The sequence below is a fragment of the Astatotilapia calliptera genome, chromosome 11 (assembly GCF_900246225.1).
Source record: "Astatotilapia calliptera chromosome 11, fAstCal1.2, whole genome shotgun sequence".
Lineage (NCBI taxonomy): Eukaryota > Metazoa > Chordata > Actinopteri > Cichliformes > Cichlidae > Astatotilapia > Astatotilapia calliptera.
In genome coordinates, this window is record NC_039312.1 from 18,495,715 (window position 1) to 18,512,976 (window position 17,262).

General features: G+C 41.0%; 3 protein-coding genes across 4 annotated transcripts; 2 read left to right on the plus strand and 1 right to left on the minus strand.

The window, feature by feature from the left end:
* Positions 1-1,658: 1,658 nt before the first annotated feature.
* Positions 1,659-6,510, plus strand: upp1 (uridine phosphorylase 1). The gene is made up of 8 exons (XM_026183709.1): positions 1,659-2,440; positions 2,696-2,738; positions 3,088-3,199; positions 3,306-3,464; positions 3,606-3,720; positions 4,906-5,115; positions 5,217-5,363; positions 5,448-6,510. Exons 2-8 carry the CDS (start codon positions 2,701-2,703, stop codon positions 5,597-5,599), a joined length of 933 nt encoding a protein of 310 aa, XP_026039494.1. The 5' UTR covers positions 1,659-2,440; positions 2,696-2,700; the 3' UTR covers positions 5,600-6,510.
* Positions 6,511-7,822: 1,312 nt separating this feature from the next.
* On the plus strand, positions 7,823-11,817 carry stmn2a (stathmin 2a). 2 transcript variants are annotated; one of them, XR_003273898.1, is made up of 6 exons: positions 7,823-7,976; positions 9,581-9,676; positions 9,839-10,011; positions 10,162-10,353; positions 10,452-10,561; positions 11,085-11,817. XR_003273898.1 is itself a non-coding variant. In XM_026185560.1 (5 exons), the coding sequence occupies exons 1-5, from the start codon at positions 7,958-7,960 to the stop codon at positions 10,509-10,511; spliced, it is 540 nt and encodes a 179-aa protein (XP_026041345.1). In that variant the 5' UTR covers positions 7,823-7,957; the 3' UTR covers positions 10,512-10,836. The 2 variants fall into 2 exon arrangements, 1 of the variants encoding a protein (XP_026041345.1); XM_026185560.1 differs by lacking the exon at positions 11,085-11,817 and having other exon boundaries at positions 10,452-10,836.
* Positions 11,818-15,129: 3,312 nt separating this feature from the next.
* On the minus strand, positions 15,130-17,176 carry LOC113032567 (hairy/enhancer-of-split related with YRPW motif protein 1-like). The gene is made up of 5 exons (XM_026185559.1): positions 16,990-17,176; positions 16,753-16,825; positions 16,574-16,657; positions 16,401-16,482; positions 15,130-16,290 (listed from the first exon to the last, which is right to left on the minus strand). The coding sequence occupies exons 1-5, from the start codon at positions 17,073-17,075 to the stop codon at positions 15,668-15,670; spliced, it is 948 nt and encodes a 315-aa protein (XP_026041344.1). The 5' UTR covers positions 17,076-17,176; the 3' UTR covers positions 15,130-15,667.
* Between the last annotated feature and the right edge of the window lie 86 nt (positions 17,177-17,262).

The following is a 17,262-nucleotide window of genomic DNA, read 5'->3' on the forward strand; positions in this document are numbered from 1 at the left end:
ACAACACTTTTCCTCAGCGGGAATTTTACACAGAAACCTCTGAGCTCAACTATTAGATCTTCTGAAAGCACACTGCACCATAGACCAAAATACCCTTTTCTCTGCGATTATGACCGCCACCACGGGGCAAAGTCGCATCATAAAAGTGATGCTTGCATCCCCGAAGTTATACCTGACATCATAAACCAGGTGTTGCTATTTACTTAAATTTTTACTTTGTATTATGGCCGCAGCCCTTTATACTCGACTGACGCCACAAACCACCGTCAAAACCTCTATCAAATGTACTAAAACTAGCACCAACCACTACTGCACTTCACGGCCGCACCACCGGAACACGCCGTATCATAAACCAAACCTACGGACGTGTTTCGCTCTCGCGTTGCCAGCGTCCAACTGCACCGTGAAGCCAGCATCTGCTTTTCCTTAAATCAACTTCTATTTCATAGCCGGCAAAAGCCAGGACGTCACTGACACCATAAACAAAATAAACAAACCTCGACTTCAATGTACTGAACTTATGGCCGCGTCTTCAGAATAAATTCTAACGTATTATTGCTACAGAAGCCAGTATTAGACAAAATTAAATGTGGAAGGTAAAGTGGCTGCACTCTAGTCCAACGTAGTATGTTATTAGTATCTCGGTAGAGGCAGATTACTGCAATCTAGACCAACGTAGTGTGTTATTAGTATCTCGGTAGAAGCAGATTACTGCAATCTAGACCAACGTAGTGTGTTATTAGTATCTCGGTAGAAGCAGTTTATTTAACACCCTGGAATTCAGCCTCAACTTATGTTGTTAGTATCTTGCGCCAAAAACCAGACACCGACAAATTTACTGTGAAAATACATGTGACTCAGCGAACAGATTAATTTGGAAAGCCCAATATGCACATTTGGTATTTATAATACAACAGGCTGTGCTTACCTTTTTATTTTTGGACCGGTCCTCTGTTCACCTCGCCTCACGATCTCACCAAAGGTCAAATCTGCACCTCCTCAGCACACCAAAGATCCGGGTCACACGGCACCAAGTTGTTGAAAACACGCAGTTCTTTGAATCTTTGGGCTGAAGGAGGGACAATACTCGGTGTATCAATGCTCAATCAACAATCATTTATTTGCATACAATTCAACAATAAGAGCATTACAACGTCCGGACGGGAGAGATGCTACCAGAGGGTCAGGCACATGTCTCAAAATGGTGACGGGTTGCTCAGCTTTTTATAGTCTCTAGTGGCCCCCAGCTAGTCGTAAAAGCCAAAACATCACATTTTTTCTCTGTTACAGCGCCTAAGTTATGACCTCGGCAGTTGTTTCTCTGCTTTCTGTAAGGTGGGGGTGTGGAATGTGGTCTGTCTATCTCCCCTGTCTTTAGACACAGAGTCTCCTGCTTACAACCTTCTCTTCATGATTCAACAATTAAGCATGTCAAGAAAACAGTGTAACACATTCCCAGCAGATCAAGGATACAGAGTGGTGCACATTTATATGTGAATATGTTCTGTTAACTCAAAAGTATAATGAGAACTACACTACATACAGATCACACACTCTATTTTAAAGGGTATAATATGATCTACAGCAGTATTCTAATTCAACTACTTTGATTACATATATAAGGTAACATATAATAACAGAATAATATCACAGTCTACAAATTGCTTTTGATTTTCTGTCCTATACCTCTGCTATTATCAACCTGCTTCAGCAGCAGTTTCCATCACAAATGACACACCTGTGTATTGTACAGCTGGTGAGCATGTCCGTGCATTAAACAGCTTAAGAAATTGGCATAAACGGGAGTGACTCTTGCATCAGTCAAGCAGATATTAACAGGAACACCAATGGTATTTTATTTTATCTGTTTGTTATGTGTTCTACATAAAGTGGTTATTTGACAACAAATTTGCTATAAAAAAAAAAGATTAACGGTCAACATGAATCTACAGGAAGTGAAAATCACACATGAAAGATTTTGTTGAGCACATTTTATAAAATGTAAGTATTTTTTTACACTATTCGAGGATAAAACCACGATTCCTGTACTTAATGAATTAATTTCTTGTACAACCTTCGTCATTTTGACCAAACTGACTCACACAAAATAAACTCGGAAAAGTACTGCTTTTCCCAACATATGCGGAAATCCTTTAATAGCGCCGCTGTAACTGAACATCTGCTGCACTTCGTCGACCTCTGTACGTGACCGGAAGCCGGTAGCCAACAAGTGAGTGGGTGACGAGACTCATTTAGTACCCCTGTGACTCATCCGACGTCACGGCATTGTGGGCCGGCTCTCGGCGTTAAGTCAGATTTTAATACTGAAATGAAACGGAGGAAGACAGCAGCAGAAAAGTAACCTCGCAAAGAGCAAAACATCTATATCTGCTTTTTATTTTTTGTTTGGTTTCGTGAGTCCCGTTGGCTGATCTTTCAGGTAAGGATGAAGCTCATTACCGTATTTCCTGTAGCCGGTGCGCGATAGTGCTGAATCTGCATGTTGACAGTATGTTCCTATGGTGACTGTTTTAAATGTAAAAACAAAACCAAAAACCTTAATTGTCCAGATTCGAGAACTGAGTTAGATGTTGGTGAAATTCTAAGTAACAGGCTTTCTCAGCAGCCAGGTGTGGTTATGCGTTTCTTTCATTCTGCTCACTGAGTAATTTTGTTCGGATTCGGCTGTTCGCAGGAAAAATGGACTCAAAGGCCGAAGGAAGCGCTCCGTGCAGCAGGTGAGAAGTTCCGGTCAACATAATGTTCGACATATTTGTTTAAAAACGCAGGTACTACTCGACAAAACCGCTTCACACACGTCAACTGCAATGTCGTCTTGGAATGAGGAAGCTGGGGTGTGACAGGATATATGTCCATTGATTTTCTTTTCTTTCTTTCCCCCCCCTGAAAGTCGTGACGGTTTTGTTATTGTTAAATAACACCGTCTTTACAGAACCAATAAGATATTTGTAATACTGCCCCGTTAGCTACCCACCATATTTACGTAACAATCATTGCTCTTCATTGATCTGTGTGATTCATTGTTTTAACTGACCCTTTCATGTCTATCCTTCTCCCCTCTTAAAGCCCTGTTTATGTGCACAACCCACACCTGGATGCACTGAAAGAAGACATCCTCTACCACTTCAGTCTAGGAACTGAAACTCATAGCCTACAAGATATGTTTGGTGATGTCAAAGTAATGTATCCCATAGTCATCTTTTTTAATTTTTATTTTAAAGCCTTGAGCCTGTTTTTGTCTGTGCAGTTCTCATGTCTATCTTTATGTGTGTGCTTTACTGTAGTTTGTTTGTGTGGGTGGGAGTCCCTGGAGAATGAAAGCATTCACTGAGTACATCGCAGCTGAGCTCGGTATGGAAGACCCCAAATCTGAGTATCCAAATATCTGTGCTGGGACGGATCGTTACGCCATGTACAAAGTTGGCCCTGTCCTCTCTGTCAGTGTATGTAAGAACAATATCCTCAATGTTATTTTGTTTTCCACATGATCGTTTTCTTAACTTGTATTTGTTAATCTACCAAAATGCATAATAATATCATGAACGTCATTTAAAAATTGTGTATATCTCTGCTTGTTTTTGCAGCACGGAATGGGCATCCCATCTATTGCCATAATGTTGCATGAGCTAATAAAGCTCCTCTATCATGCAAAGTGCACAGATGTTACAATTATACGTATTGGGACATCAGGTGGAGTAGGTATGTGCATTTGGGCCCTTTTCTTGTTGAGGAAAGGTGAAGTGACCCTTTGGAATTGGGTGCTGTTTGGGATTAATTTGTAGATTAAGCCTAAAGACCAGCTTGTGATAGGATCTTAGTTACCATGGGACTAATTACATGTCATACCAGACCCATTTTCCAAATCATTGTAGTAAAATAAACAACCAAAATAAGGTTTTTTGTTTAATTTGATAAATATTTGTCAGTTTGGGGACTGATTTATTTCTTGTGCGCAGCTGTGCAAGATGCAGTTACAAAATGTTACCGGTGAATAGCTGAAAGCGAAAGTATGATCCTGTCAACAAAATGGTCTCTAGGTTAATGATTTGTTTTCAGTTTAGACAAAACGAGGCAAAGGTTTCTGTGTTATTAGTTACATTTTAACAAAGCTCAAAGGATCGGGTATTACAACTAGCGGGAAAGCAGAGATGGTGTAAGCAAAAATGAGAGACAGCATAAGAGTGATGAATGCTGAGCACTAGACTGGAAAACTGTGACATTTTAGGTTAAAGTTACACTTAAATGAAGATCAGTATTGAGGGGTTATATATTTTTTGTCATTGTAAATATATAATAATACATGTGCAGCATTAGCAAGCTAGAAATTCGTTTGTTATTTAGAATATGCTAATTTCCCTTGTAATTGTGTCGCACGTACTTTCCAGTAGATGGATCGTGTGATGACGCAAGAGATGACAACAGAGTCTTTGTTTTTAAAAAGGGCATATTTTTCTATTTTTATCCCAAGAAACAGACTAAGGTTCCTTAATCAAATTGCTTCATGAAAACATTTTCACAATTAATTGCAAATACTTGGTTTTAACTCATTTTATCAGATTTTTGAAAGAGAGATCAGCTGATCTTTGAAGCCTGCCTTTGAAATTTACACAACCTTGGCCTTACACAAGCAATTGCATGAACATTTAGCTGTTGGCCTGTGTTGCATCTTTGATTTTGAAGTCTATACATGTAACATTTCCAGCACATGATGCACACGATGGTGATTCAATTCTAGAAGCTGTGACTAAATTTTACAACCACAGATCTTCATAGTAAAGATATATGCTCTAGAAAGGGCTATAAAGTAATTTGTCCTAAAATCTTTACATTTGTATTTTCACTTTAAAAAACTTTTTCATCTAACCTGCTATATTTGGCTTTCAGGACTTGAGCCTGGCACTGTTGTTGTCACCAAACAGTCTGTGGATCCCACCTTTCAGCCCAGGTTTGAGCAGGTGATCCTTGGGAAGACCGTGGTGCGCAATACTGATCTGGACCAAAGCCTGGCTGAGGACCTGCTGCAGTGCAGCAAGGAGCTAAACCAGTTTAAGACAGTTGTAGGCAACACCATGTGCACGCTGGATTTCTATGAAGGTTTGAGTTCTGATGCATCAATGTGTTAGCGAGTACACTGTTTGCCAACATCTACAGTCTTTCACTGTCTTCCTGTTTTCTCTGTTTGATCACACGTGTAGGGCAAGCCCGTTTGGATGGCGCTTTCTGCTCCTACACTGAGGAGGACAAGCAAGACTACCTCAACAAAGCTCAGGAAGCAGGAGTTTGTAATATAGAGATGGAGTCATCAGTGTTTGCTGCTATGTGTAAACTGAGTGGTCTACGAGGTAAGAAATTTCAATATCAGCATCGTTTTACTTCTGACAGCATTTTTTTTGTGTCTGAAAACTTTTATCTCTGTTTGTGAAAAGCGGCTGTGGTTTGCGTCACGCTCCTGGATCGGCTGAAGGGAGATCAGCTGCGCAGCTCTCACGAAGTTCTTCACAGTTACCAGCAGCGTCCTCAGATACTGGTCGGCTACTACATTAAGAAGCAGCTGAATGCCAAAGCGAAAGATAGCTAAATAAATGCAAGCATACAGTAAATTCTTATGATCTTCTGTCTAGAAGTCATACCTTTAAATATCTCCAAAAGACTTAAATGATGCCTTCTATTTATCCTTCGACACTGATTTAGTTGATACACTGCTATAAAAACATGCACCGCTACACTGTTGTTTTATTTCGTATTTCTCTTAAGTACACTTGAATTGATGTAGCACCCTTGTATTTAAAGTGAGTTAAGTTCATGTGTATTAGTTAAGGTCGTCTTATTCTACTTGACATGTAAAGTTTCAGATCCGTAAAACTTGAACCTATAAGTCTAAACTTACAGTGGTGCCATAACAAAATGACCTTTTTACACCTATTATAAAAAATACATTTTTAAAATATTTTATAGGTTTAGATTTGTTATTGAAAACTTAATTGTGTATGTGGAGATTTTTTTTTACATTTTTATTGTCATCCAGATTGTATTCAGTTTCTTCGACCTTTGTATATGTGCTCAGCATTTCTTTCACAATATAAAATTGCAACAACACAACACTCCGCTTGAGAAAGATTTCTGCTTTGTGTCATAAATAAAGCAAGCAAGTAAAGCTTTGTGCAGTCTGAAATTTCACAACATATTAAGAAAAGAATTCTTTAAGTAAGAGGCACTGCGGCACAAATGCAATGTGAAGTTTGTTATATGATCTGTCAGTATTTGCAGCTCTTGAAAAGCCTGGTGAAGTCAAGATCAGCATCCTGACCAATAAACAAGCCAAAGATATTAATAAATGGTGTTCTGGTGTGTACTGATTGAACAGTAAATTATCAATGATAATAATAATAATCTCCCTAAAAGATTTTGGGTAGACTGGTGTTGTTGTCACATTAACTGTTAACGCCACATTAAAGGACACTTTTGCGGTGGTTAATTTGTGGAAAAGACAGAAAAGTTTGAGGGGAGGAAGTATTTTGTCATTTTTAGGGGTCAGAGTAATTTTTCATGTTGCTGCTTTTTCTGTAATAAAAAGCTCACACAGTATTAGTCGGTTAAAAATTGGACACTTGTTAAAAAGGTTTTTCATCAGCAAGCTTAAGCCATGTGGTAGCTAGGTTAAAATGTGACACATGTAACAACTGAGCCCCCGCCCGAGTATAAGAAATGAGAAAGGTATTTGAAGCTAGGCATGTAAAGGCAGTGTTGTATAAATATATCTGTTTGTTTCTTTGTTGGCAGAATGGTTTGTGTTGAGCCACACACAAACAGCTGGCCGAAGGAAGTATGGCTTTGTTGTGTTGTCTGCTAAGGTTATCATAAAGTTACATTAATTTGTTACAATTAATGAAAAAAATGGAAAGAATACCTACTTTGAGGTCGTACCTTAGGCTTGGATTTAATGAAGGAACAGTTATTGAAAGATGTTTCAATCAATCAGCAATTCATGTAAATTCGAGTCAAAATCATGAATACTAACCTTGGTCTAACCTAGTTTGTCTGTTAAAATCAGCTATATGGGGAAAACACCTGGTTTTAAAATTTTCAGCTGGTGTCACAGGGTTCATTTTCTAGAAAGATCTGCTGAGACTGAAGTTACTTTGGACTGCTTTGGTCAGAGGAATAACTTTAGTACACTCATTCCCTCTTTTGTCTAATGCTGGTGATAGATGACGCATTAAAGGTTGAGATAAAATTGAACACTCTGACTAATGGCGAGTGTCATTGCTGATATTTTTGACCAGCAGGCGTGGCAGTCTGCAGCAGCTCGGTGAAGAAGTCTTCATTCTTACTTATGTTACAGTATTATCTGTTTGAATTAGTTTAACAGATCCTTTTCACCGCCACAGCTTTGACACGAATCAGTATGTGAATGCAGGTGTTATAATCACGTAGACTTTGGTTTTGTTTTTTTCAATCTAAACTTTAGTCATTTATAATTCCTGTAACTTCTTCATACTGGACTATATCATGACACAGTTGCAGGTTGAGGAAATATCGGTTGTTGTCAGTGTGGTGAATCATCTGCACACCAGGATATTCACTTCTTTACGCAAAAAAAGTGACAATGTTGGTGTATTTTATTTCTGGCCTATATTTTTTGCACTGTTAACTTGGATCGTTCTCAAACACATTATTATTACATTATTATTCAGGCTTGAGGACAGATAACGGCTTTATTCTGTGGTGTCTCAGTATTTTGAGCTTCTAGCCTACACTGGGTGGTGTAAGACGCGCGGCGCGTGAGAGGAGGGTCTGTTTGCGCGCTCCCGTGCGTGCCCACCTCCCGTCTGCTATCCGATCCTTCCTCCGTCTCTTCGCTGACTCAGTGCCTTAAGCAGCATCACCGCTCACCAGAACAGATCTACAGCATCCTCTGCGGAGAAATACATCAGCCATGGCTAAAACAGCAACCGGTAAGCATTAGTCTGGATGGGTTCAGATGGATTAAAGCGGGATGGATGCACGGTACAGGTGCAGGATTTTTGCGGAAGGTCTGTGTCGGCCCGGTGTAGCCTACCGGCTGGTGGTCGTGCTTCTGTAACAGCTCCACCATAAAAATAAATAGATAAAATAAAATAAAATAAAAGCTTTCTTTGCCGTTTTCAACACTAAATTGCATTAAATCACATTTCTGCAGACTATTGTCTCCACGCAGGACTCTATTGATGATAAGAATGTGGGCTCACGCCGAGCATCCTCTGTCGTTAGGTTACTGAAAAATCTCCTATATTATCCTACCTATGTAAACATATTCATTTTTATATAACAATTGTGTTAGGTAACATTGTGTAATTATACAATATGGGCTGCCTGAGAGGGGTTTACTAACCTTACAATGCTCCACCTGCGGTTCACGCTACAGCGGCCCCAACATGCAGCATAATGCAGACGGACCGCACCCAAGATGCTGGGTTGCCGATCATTTAGCCGACACCAAATCATTTGGAGGCTTCATCTGTTTGACTTTTACATTCATGTGGCTATAATGAAAGGTGCAGGTGATCGTTTCACTTTTTTTGTCACTTAAACGTCTCTTTAAGATGATTGTTGTCGGTTATAAGATTGCACCCTTTATTCATGTCTTTAGCTTTCCTTATCTATTCCTGGCAAAGGATTGCACCAGCTGTGGCAGAGGTGCTGCAGTTTATTTTCCAAAAATTCATTATTGATATATGTTACAAAAATAAAATGTAGGTAGAGTTAGCACACTGATATTAGGAACTAGATTTTACGCTAGTCATCTCTTCTGATGGGTAGTTATTGTTGTAGGCCAGACATTTAGCATGGGTTTGTTTGTTTTTGGCTACCTATTTTACAAAATTCTTAATATAAGCCACCCATTCCTTCAGGGTTTTTTTTTACATAAAATATAATGTGCCAACTCACTATTCTGCATGTAGTAGCATAGATTTGTAGTTAACCAGACAGGTGTACGGCAGGGTGGGAGGCAGGCCAGCCCTGCAGCAAGGGGCTGCTTCACACGCTGGCCTTTGCAGCAGAAGGCATAGCAGCACTGACAATCTGTAGTCCTGAAGAGCCAGGTGGGCACTTTGTCAAAAATAGAAAGAGCACGAAGAACTGGCGGTGAAGATTAAAAATAGTCCAAAGATCTAGTGAAAGTTAATTAAAAAAAGAACGTTCAGGTCATTAATCTGGTGTTTTTTATGACTATGACACCACGGTGACCGAGGCGCATTATTGGACAAAGCTGTTTCATGTCCTGATTTTAGCTCACATGTGAACTTCAGTAAAAGTAATGGTTGTTATGCTCTTAGTTTGATAATGCTCACAGAATACATTCATCCAATTAATTATTAAGCAGTGCTGCACTTAGATACATTTCAGACTTTTAACAGCTCATTAGGCAGTCATCTGAGCTAACAGGCTTGTTGAGAATTTCCCCTTTCTTAACAAGTAATCAAATTGAAAATCTCAACTATATGTATCCATTTGTGACAATGTTGGTTGTGACAAATGGATAATGCTGTGTTTGTTTTATGGTTTTATGTTCTTGCAGCATACAAAGAGAAGATGAAGGAGCTGTCTGTCCTCTCCCTCATCTGCTCCTGCTTCTACCCAGAGCCACGCAATAAGCTTGTGTGTGACTTTGAAGGTACAAAATCAGCTGAATCATGGATTTTCTTTTAAATTAAACAAGCTAACTCCATGTTGATGATTTCTTTCAGATTTTAGACAAAAAATACGTATCATTGGACTGATACAGTAATATGTCTTGACTTTGCTACCATTAGCATTGTAATTGTGTCATTTACAGACATGGAGGTGAAACCTATAAACAAGCGGGCCTCGGGTCAGGCTTTTGAGGTGATTCTCAAGCCTCAGTCTCCAGTGTCAGATGTAGCCCACAACCTTCCCTCACCCCCAAAGAGGGATATCTCCTTGGACGACATTGAGAAGAAACTCGAGGCAGCTGAAGAACGGAGGAAGGTGAGTATATTGCATCGATGTCAACAAGCTTTAGGTGTTTAAACTGTAAAACAAAAGAAATCTTTGAGACATTTAACTATGGAAAATGAATAATTCATGTTACAAGATGGAGGTGCAAATGATTCAATTTGAATACTTCTGTATATTCAGTACCAAGAGGCCCAGGTGCTGAGGGCTTTGGCAGAAAAGCGAGAACATGAGAGGGACGTGTTGCTAAAGGCTATGGAAGAGAACAGTAATTTCAGCAAGATGGCTGAGGAGAAGCTCCAGATGAAGATGGAGCAGATCAAGGAGAACCGTGAAGCCCACCTGGCGGCCATGATGGAGCGCCTACAAGAGAAGGTGAGTCGTCAGCTTTATCAGAACTAAAAGCATATGAAAGGGGCTGGGCAGCGTCCTGATGAGTAATCATTCTCACTGTGCTGTTGTGACGTTTCCAGGAGAAACACGCGGCTGTGGTGCGCAAAAACAAAGAGCTGAGGGAAGAGCTGACAGCATGAGCCTCACACGAGTCCAGACTTCCATCCACCCAGTCCTGTCCCCTTCCTCGGTAGAGCCTTCACCCTCTTCGTAACAGACACTCAACCCTGGAGGCTGAGAGGTTCAAGGACCTCACCACTATATCACAACCCACCATGCCACCAGTACTCACTATTATCAGTATTATCAGTGGATATAAACATGAATAACACTCATCTTGAGAATTGAATGGTTTTGTTGATTTAAGAGAAATTGAAAGAATATGGGTTTTATTGGCTTTAATTTTGTCAGTACTTTTATCTATCTATCTATCTATCTATCTATCTATCTATCTATCTATCTATCTATCTATCTATCTATCTATCTATCTATCTATCTATCTATCTATCTATCTATCTATCTATCTATCTATCTATCTATCTATCTATCTAATATTTTCTTTGTCTTTGATTAATGTTCAGTTCTTGAAGTTTGACTCTGCGACCATTTTCTTGTGGAAGCTCTCAGTGGTGTGAGTTGGCTGTAGACAGGCATTTGCATTGATTCCCGATGATGTCCTGATAATGATGTTTTTTGCTGTGTCTTTTGTGAAGAATGACGGTTGGTGTTTCCAGACTACAGACTCCTCAAGATATCAACGTATCTCATCTGTATCTCCCTCACGCGCACCTACTCATTCTCAACACGCACACTTGGAACTTAACAATAATCGAATCCCCACAGATACATAGAAGTCCACTTCCTCTGAAATGAGCTCAATAGGTGCTTTATTGTTATTAAGAATGTCTATGCCCAATGGGAGCAACTGTTTATACACTTGCAGATTACCACTTTACCCCGACGGCGCCATTTTTCGATGAATCCATCGTTACCCAAACGAATAGCTTTGTTAAGAACACGGTATTGGGAATGAACCTTATAAAGTTGTGAATGTTATGACACCATACTGGTATCATGCATAGTGTCTTGGACAGTAGAATGTGCTGTTGCTCCCATCTTGATATTGATAGTGTGAACATTACGTATGTCTGTGTGGGTGTGTGTGAATGAAGAATTACCTTGAGGCATCATCAGCACCTTCTCTCATTTAGGGGGTTAGATAGAGAATGGATGCAGGATGCTTTACATTCAGCACACTAAACTAGTCTCTTTTTAATATACAGTACCACTGATATCTGCCTGCATCTTCTGCTGCTTGTTTTTCTCCCTCCATCTATTTCTCTGTGAAAGCTTTGCTGAATAAAAGTTTGGGGTTCTGTGAACATGGCATGCACCATCTGAAACTTTTCTGTAAACTGCCAAATAAAAGAACCAGTTATCTACACATCCTGAGAATCTTCCTGTAAATTTGTATTCTAATCTGATTTTAATAGAGTTTTAACATTTTTATTATTGCAGTGTTTAGAGTAGTTAAAATGTACAGATATGTAATTGATCATCAGCAAGTATGAGCACCTCTATAAAAGCAGAGGGTTTTATTTTTACAGTTGGATGGTCTGGAGCAGTTGTGTGTTAACACAATGCCAAGGACGAAAAACATCAGCTATGATTTGGGAATGGTCATGAGGTCGTTTCTGAAAAATTTAAAGTGGAGAGAAGCCGTCAAAGTGGAGATGGTTTACCATAATGCACAGCCCCATATTTGGCAAAAATAAAATACAGAACATCAACACAAACATTTTATACCAACTGTGAAGCCCGACAGTGGCGGTGTAATGATTTGGGCTTGTTTTACATTTGTAGGACCTGAGCATCTAGGCTCTCCTCTGTATGCCAAAGTTTTCTAGAGACAAATAACGCTAAAGGCTGGCCAAAATTGGTTGGTGCAACAGGGCAATGATCCTAAGGAGAGCTATATGTCTGTGAAGGTTCTCAGTCATCCAGGTCATCGTAGTCAAAGGAGCTTGGAAAGAAAAGCGTCTGGACTTCTATGAGTTGCTTGAAGACGTTTCACCTCTCATCTGAGAAGCTTCTTCAGTTCTAAGGTCAAATAGTGGAGAGTCCCAGATTTAAACCCAGTGGGAGTTTCCCCCCAAAGAGGGACAAAGGACCCCCTGATGATCCTCTACCTAATCACATGAGCCAAGGTGTGAAAGCGGGTGTGGGTTACAATCAGCCAGGGTTTTGGGTGAGCTCATCGTGAAACCTGGCCCCTCCCTATCATGTGATTTCCTGAGGTCAGATGGCCCAGGATGTGAGTGGGTGTTAAGGCGTCTGGGAAGGGATCTCAAAACTGGATTATAGATGGCAGAGAGTTGGTGTCGTAAACCACCGCCTCTGTTCAAAGATGGTCGCTCACAGTGGACGTAAATGGCTTCTTTCACTCATCTTTCAAACCATCTGTCCTCTCTGTCCAAAATGTGAACATTGGCATCCTTGAAAGAGTGACCTTTGTCCTTTAGATGCAGATGGACAGCTGAGTCTTGTCCTGTGGAGGTGGCTCTTCTGGGGGTTGTTTGGTCTCTCCGATGTGGAGGTCTGGGCATTCCTCGCTGCACTGTACAGCATACACCACATTGTTAAGTTTGTGTTTAGGAGCTTTGTCTTTCGGGTGAACCAGCTTTTGTCTGAGCGTGTTGCTGGGTCTGAAATGCACCGGGATGTCGTGCTTGGAGAGAACCCTCCTGAGTTTCTCGGATACACCAGCTACATAGGGGATGACAATGTTGTTGCGTCTGTCTTTCTTATCCTCCCTCGCTGGTGTCTGATCTTCTTTCCTGTGCATCTTTGCTGACTTTATAAACGCCCAATTAGGATAACCGCATGTTTTAAGTGCTTCCTTTACATGTGTGTGTTCCTTCTTTTTCCCTTCAGGCTTAGAGGGAACATGTTCTGCCCGGTGGTGTAGGGTCCTAATTACTCCAAGTTTGTGTTCCAGAGGGTGATGGGAGTCAAAGAGGAGGTACTGGTCCGTGTGTGTGGGCTTCCGGTAAACTTCAATGTTGAGGTTGCCTTTCAAGGTCTTGAAGGCAAGTTATAACTTTCTTTTTGCAAATCTACAAAGGAGTGGCGGAAAAAGACATCATGGTGCTTCTGTATGGAATTATATTTATGACATAACACATGCACGAGCAAAAACATTTCAGGGACACAATTACATTCCAATCCACCCAGCAACGCGCACAAAGAAGCCATCGTGCACGCTAGCTGCTTTGCACGTGCTGCTACAATTTTACGCTCTGGCGGGTGCTCTGTGGAGAAAGCCTGCTTACACACACCCTGCTAAACCAACACGTACGCGCTCGCTAAACTTACTTTCGACTGTCTGGAGGCGGAACCCAACGGATGACGGATCCTAATGTGATTGGTCAATATGATGGACACTTCAGCTTACTTGTTTAACTGAATTACACTGTGACGGCGACACTGTCTTAAACTGTATTTGTTTACAATTTAAAAAACAAAACTTGTCAAATTGGTTATCAACAGTTATTGTTTGCTGTGCAGCAGTGGAAATAGTGGGGAAAAAACGGTTATTCCATATATGGGAAACGCAGTGCCCTACTAAGGCATTTTCACCATGTGCACTTATTCTTTTGTGCCCGTGGAGGGGACAGCATATGATTCACATGATTTCTGTACTCATCATATCACTTGGGAGCATCGTGTCCTCTCTGGAGAGAAATATTTCATCACACGTTGTGTTAAACTGCAGTAAACCTTCCCTAAGGTTTGGGCCCAGTTTTCCACAACACAGTGCCATAACTGAGCCACCAGCTCTGGGGGGTTGAATTCTTCTAACTGTACTTAAGCTTTCCACCAGCAGGTGGCAGTGTCAGATTTATTTGGGACCAGAACCCTCCCAAAACAAAACAAAACCCTACAACCCTTCAAAACTGGAACAAAATATATAATATGCTAAACAGGAATATAGGCAACCATATTAACAGTATTACTGACTGGCTGAATTAGAATATTAGATTCCCTAAAATCTGCTGTTGACATTTTAGTTTTCATAATCTGATTTATTATTTACAGCATGTGACTTAAAGCCCTGGGGGAATACAATTCAGACAGCAGATGCCCCACCTGAATGCCTGATGTGCTTCATGCATGGATAAAAGACCAAGCCATTAAAACAATGAACCCCTTAAAAGCCATGCCTCTAAAAGACAGAAACAAAAACAGTACCTAAAATGCGGAACAGTGATTTATGGGTCCAGCTGCCTGAGTGTTGTTGTTACTTTTCAACCTCTTTCCTCCAATGTCCTCATACTGTTCACACTATTGTCTCCGTTCCAGACCAACCTGAGCTGGTGAGGTCAGGGTAACATTGTAAAGGATTTCCTCTGGCTCTTAATGATTTCCTGTGTATTCATAAGGGCAACAATGCTGTCGAATTCAGTTACTTACCTGGCACACAGTAAAGGAATTACCTTTCAGTCAATAGCCAGGACCTCATTAGCTCATGATTGACTTCTATGAGACTGCAATAGAAGTGCACCTGCAGATTGTGTGTCATTATGGGAATGTATGGGCTCTATGAGTAAAGGAGCTTCTGTCGTCTGCTTGTATGTAGGACTTGGCTGCATGTGAATGAATGTGAAAAGCAACAACATGGTATACATGATAAGAACCAAAAAGGAATGAAAGAAGTGAAGGCAACAGAAATACACATTCTTTTATAACCATGTTGTATATATTTAGAATCAATTTATTGGTACAAAAATATTACAAACAGGTACAAGAATCCAGGTTTCCAAACCTTAAAAAGTTATTTTCCCAAAAGTTGCGCACATAATATGCATATTTATTGTCACTGTAGTTCCCAAAATCATAAGGAAAGCTGACATAATTAAGTTAATCTATGTTACGCCAGGTGTAGATTTGTATATTTCAGTATATGGCCTACAACAGCTGATCTCTAATTTTGTGCTTATTGTAAATCAATCCATGACCCATTTATCATACCATTACAACAGTCCTCAACCTGGAGGCAGTGCAGGCTAGCTAAATTAGTTTATGATTTCATTTAATAACATAAAAATACTTTTTTTTACTTGTTAAAAGTAAATGAGAAATTAGATCCTCTAGCAACCGCTCCCACTTGTTCCTTATGCTTAATAAAATAAAATCAGTTTTGTTCCCCTGTATTTTATTGTTGTAAAACAGTTGAAGCAGTCTGTATGTGACGGTGGACACAGCTCAGCTGTTGCCCTCAGTCCAGGGATTGGCTTCAGAAGGCCCCGATCTCCATGCCCCATGGCCTGTAAGGTTTTGACAGTGTGGAGGAGGGACTCACGGTGCTGACGGCTGTCGGGGAAAGGAGGGGGAATGCGCTAAAGGAGAGGGGGAAGGCCGAAAGCGAGGACAGAGATGAGACCAGTGGTGGAGAAAGCTTGGTTGTTGGCATGGGAAGACTGAGGGGTAGAGAGCCATTGGGGGCAACCCTGAGGGACTCTGTGGGGGGCATGGCACTGAGTCTGGATGTCCCAGATGTCTCAGTGGAGGAGGAGGAGGAGGAGGAAGATGATGATGAGGGTGAAGAGGAGGAGGAAGGGGCCTGGCTACTGGCGGTTCTGGATGCAGGTGTCCTGCCCTGGGGGTGCTGTACAAGGAGTGGGTGGGGTAGACGGGCAGGAGTAGCCCCGTAGGCAGAGCCCCAGGCTAAGTGTTCCAGTCCAGTGTGCACCTCCCTCTGAGAGGCATAGTTGCTGAGGTGGGACACCAAACGTACACGGAGGGTGTCTGTGCTGTCCCGACCCTCTATGATGCTCAGGTAGCGAGCTGTCTCTGCCAGGCACTCCCTGAAGCCCAGGCTGCGGTAATCCTTAGCAAGAGCGTGAGCTTCAAAGTAACCTGTGAGAAAAGAACAAACATGGTTAAATAAACGTGTTACTCAAAGAATATGTCATATTTATTAATACCAGAGCTGAAACATGCATTTATTTAAAGAAAATATCCACTACCTTTCCCACCAGAAGCATGAAGCATCTTCAAATGGTCCACTGTCATTTGGAGTATTTCTGCTTTCTCCAGTTTAGCAGATCCCTGCAAAGACGTTATAATAAAGCGTCTCTTTCAGTTATATATTATCTATCAACAAAATTGTGTGTGCCAAATAAAATGAAGAATAACATACCTGTTTCTCAAAAGCACTCGGCACCAATCTTCTCAGCTCTGACAAACTGTTGTTGATCCGGTCACGTCTCCGTTTCTCAATGATCTGTTTGAAAACATATTTCAACATTAATTCAATCGTGCAGAGGATGAGAAACTTTGGAAACTATTAAACAAGAGCGGGAAACGCGGTTCACATACCCCTCTGCGCCTTTTTCTGGCTTGGACTTGCGTGGTTGTGGAGAGTGACATCGATCCGTGGGAGTCAATTTGACTAAAAAAGTAAAAACAAAAAACGATGTTGAGGCAATACATTAAAGAGCACTTTAAAAAAAACAGGATATGTAGGGAATAACGCAAAAAACACCCAATTCTTAATTAAAACATGTCGTATAGGTTGATTTTCTTAAAAAAAAAAAAAAAAAAAAGTTAACATACCCATTTTCATCCCCACTGTCCTTCTCCACCTCAACAGTGTCGTCCAGGTCGCTGTCCGATGAGCTGTAGTTGTGGCTTCGCTTCATTTCGCCTTCAAGCCTTCAATCTCTTCTCTCGGGGCACAGACAGCACGAGGTATGCGTAACAGTTTAAAACTGTCTGATCTGCATCTGCTGTGACTGTTTTCACACGGCGGAGAGGAGGGCGGGGTGACCGGAATGATGTGGGCGGGGCTCTGACAGACTTGAGCCAGTCAGAATCGAGCTGAGGCTT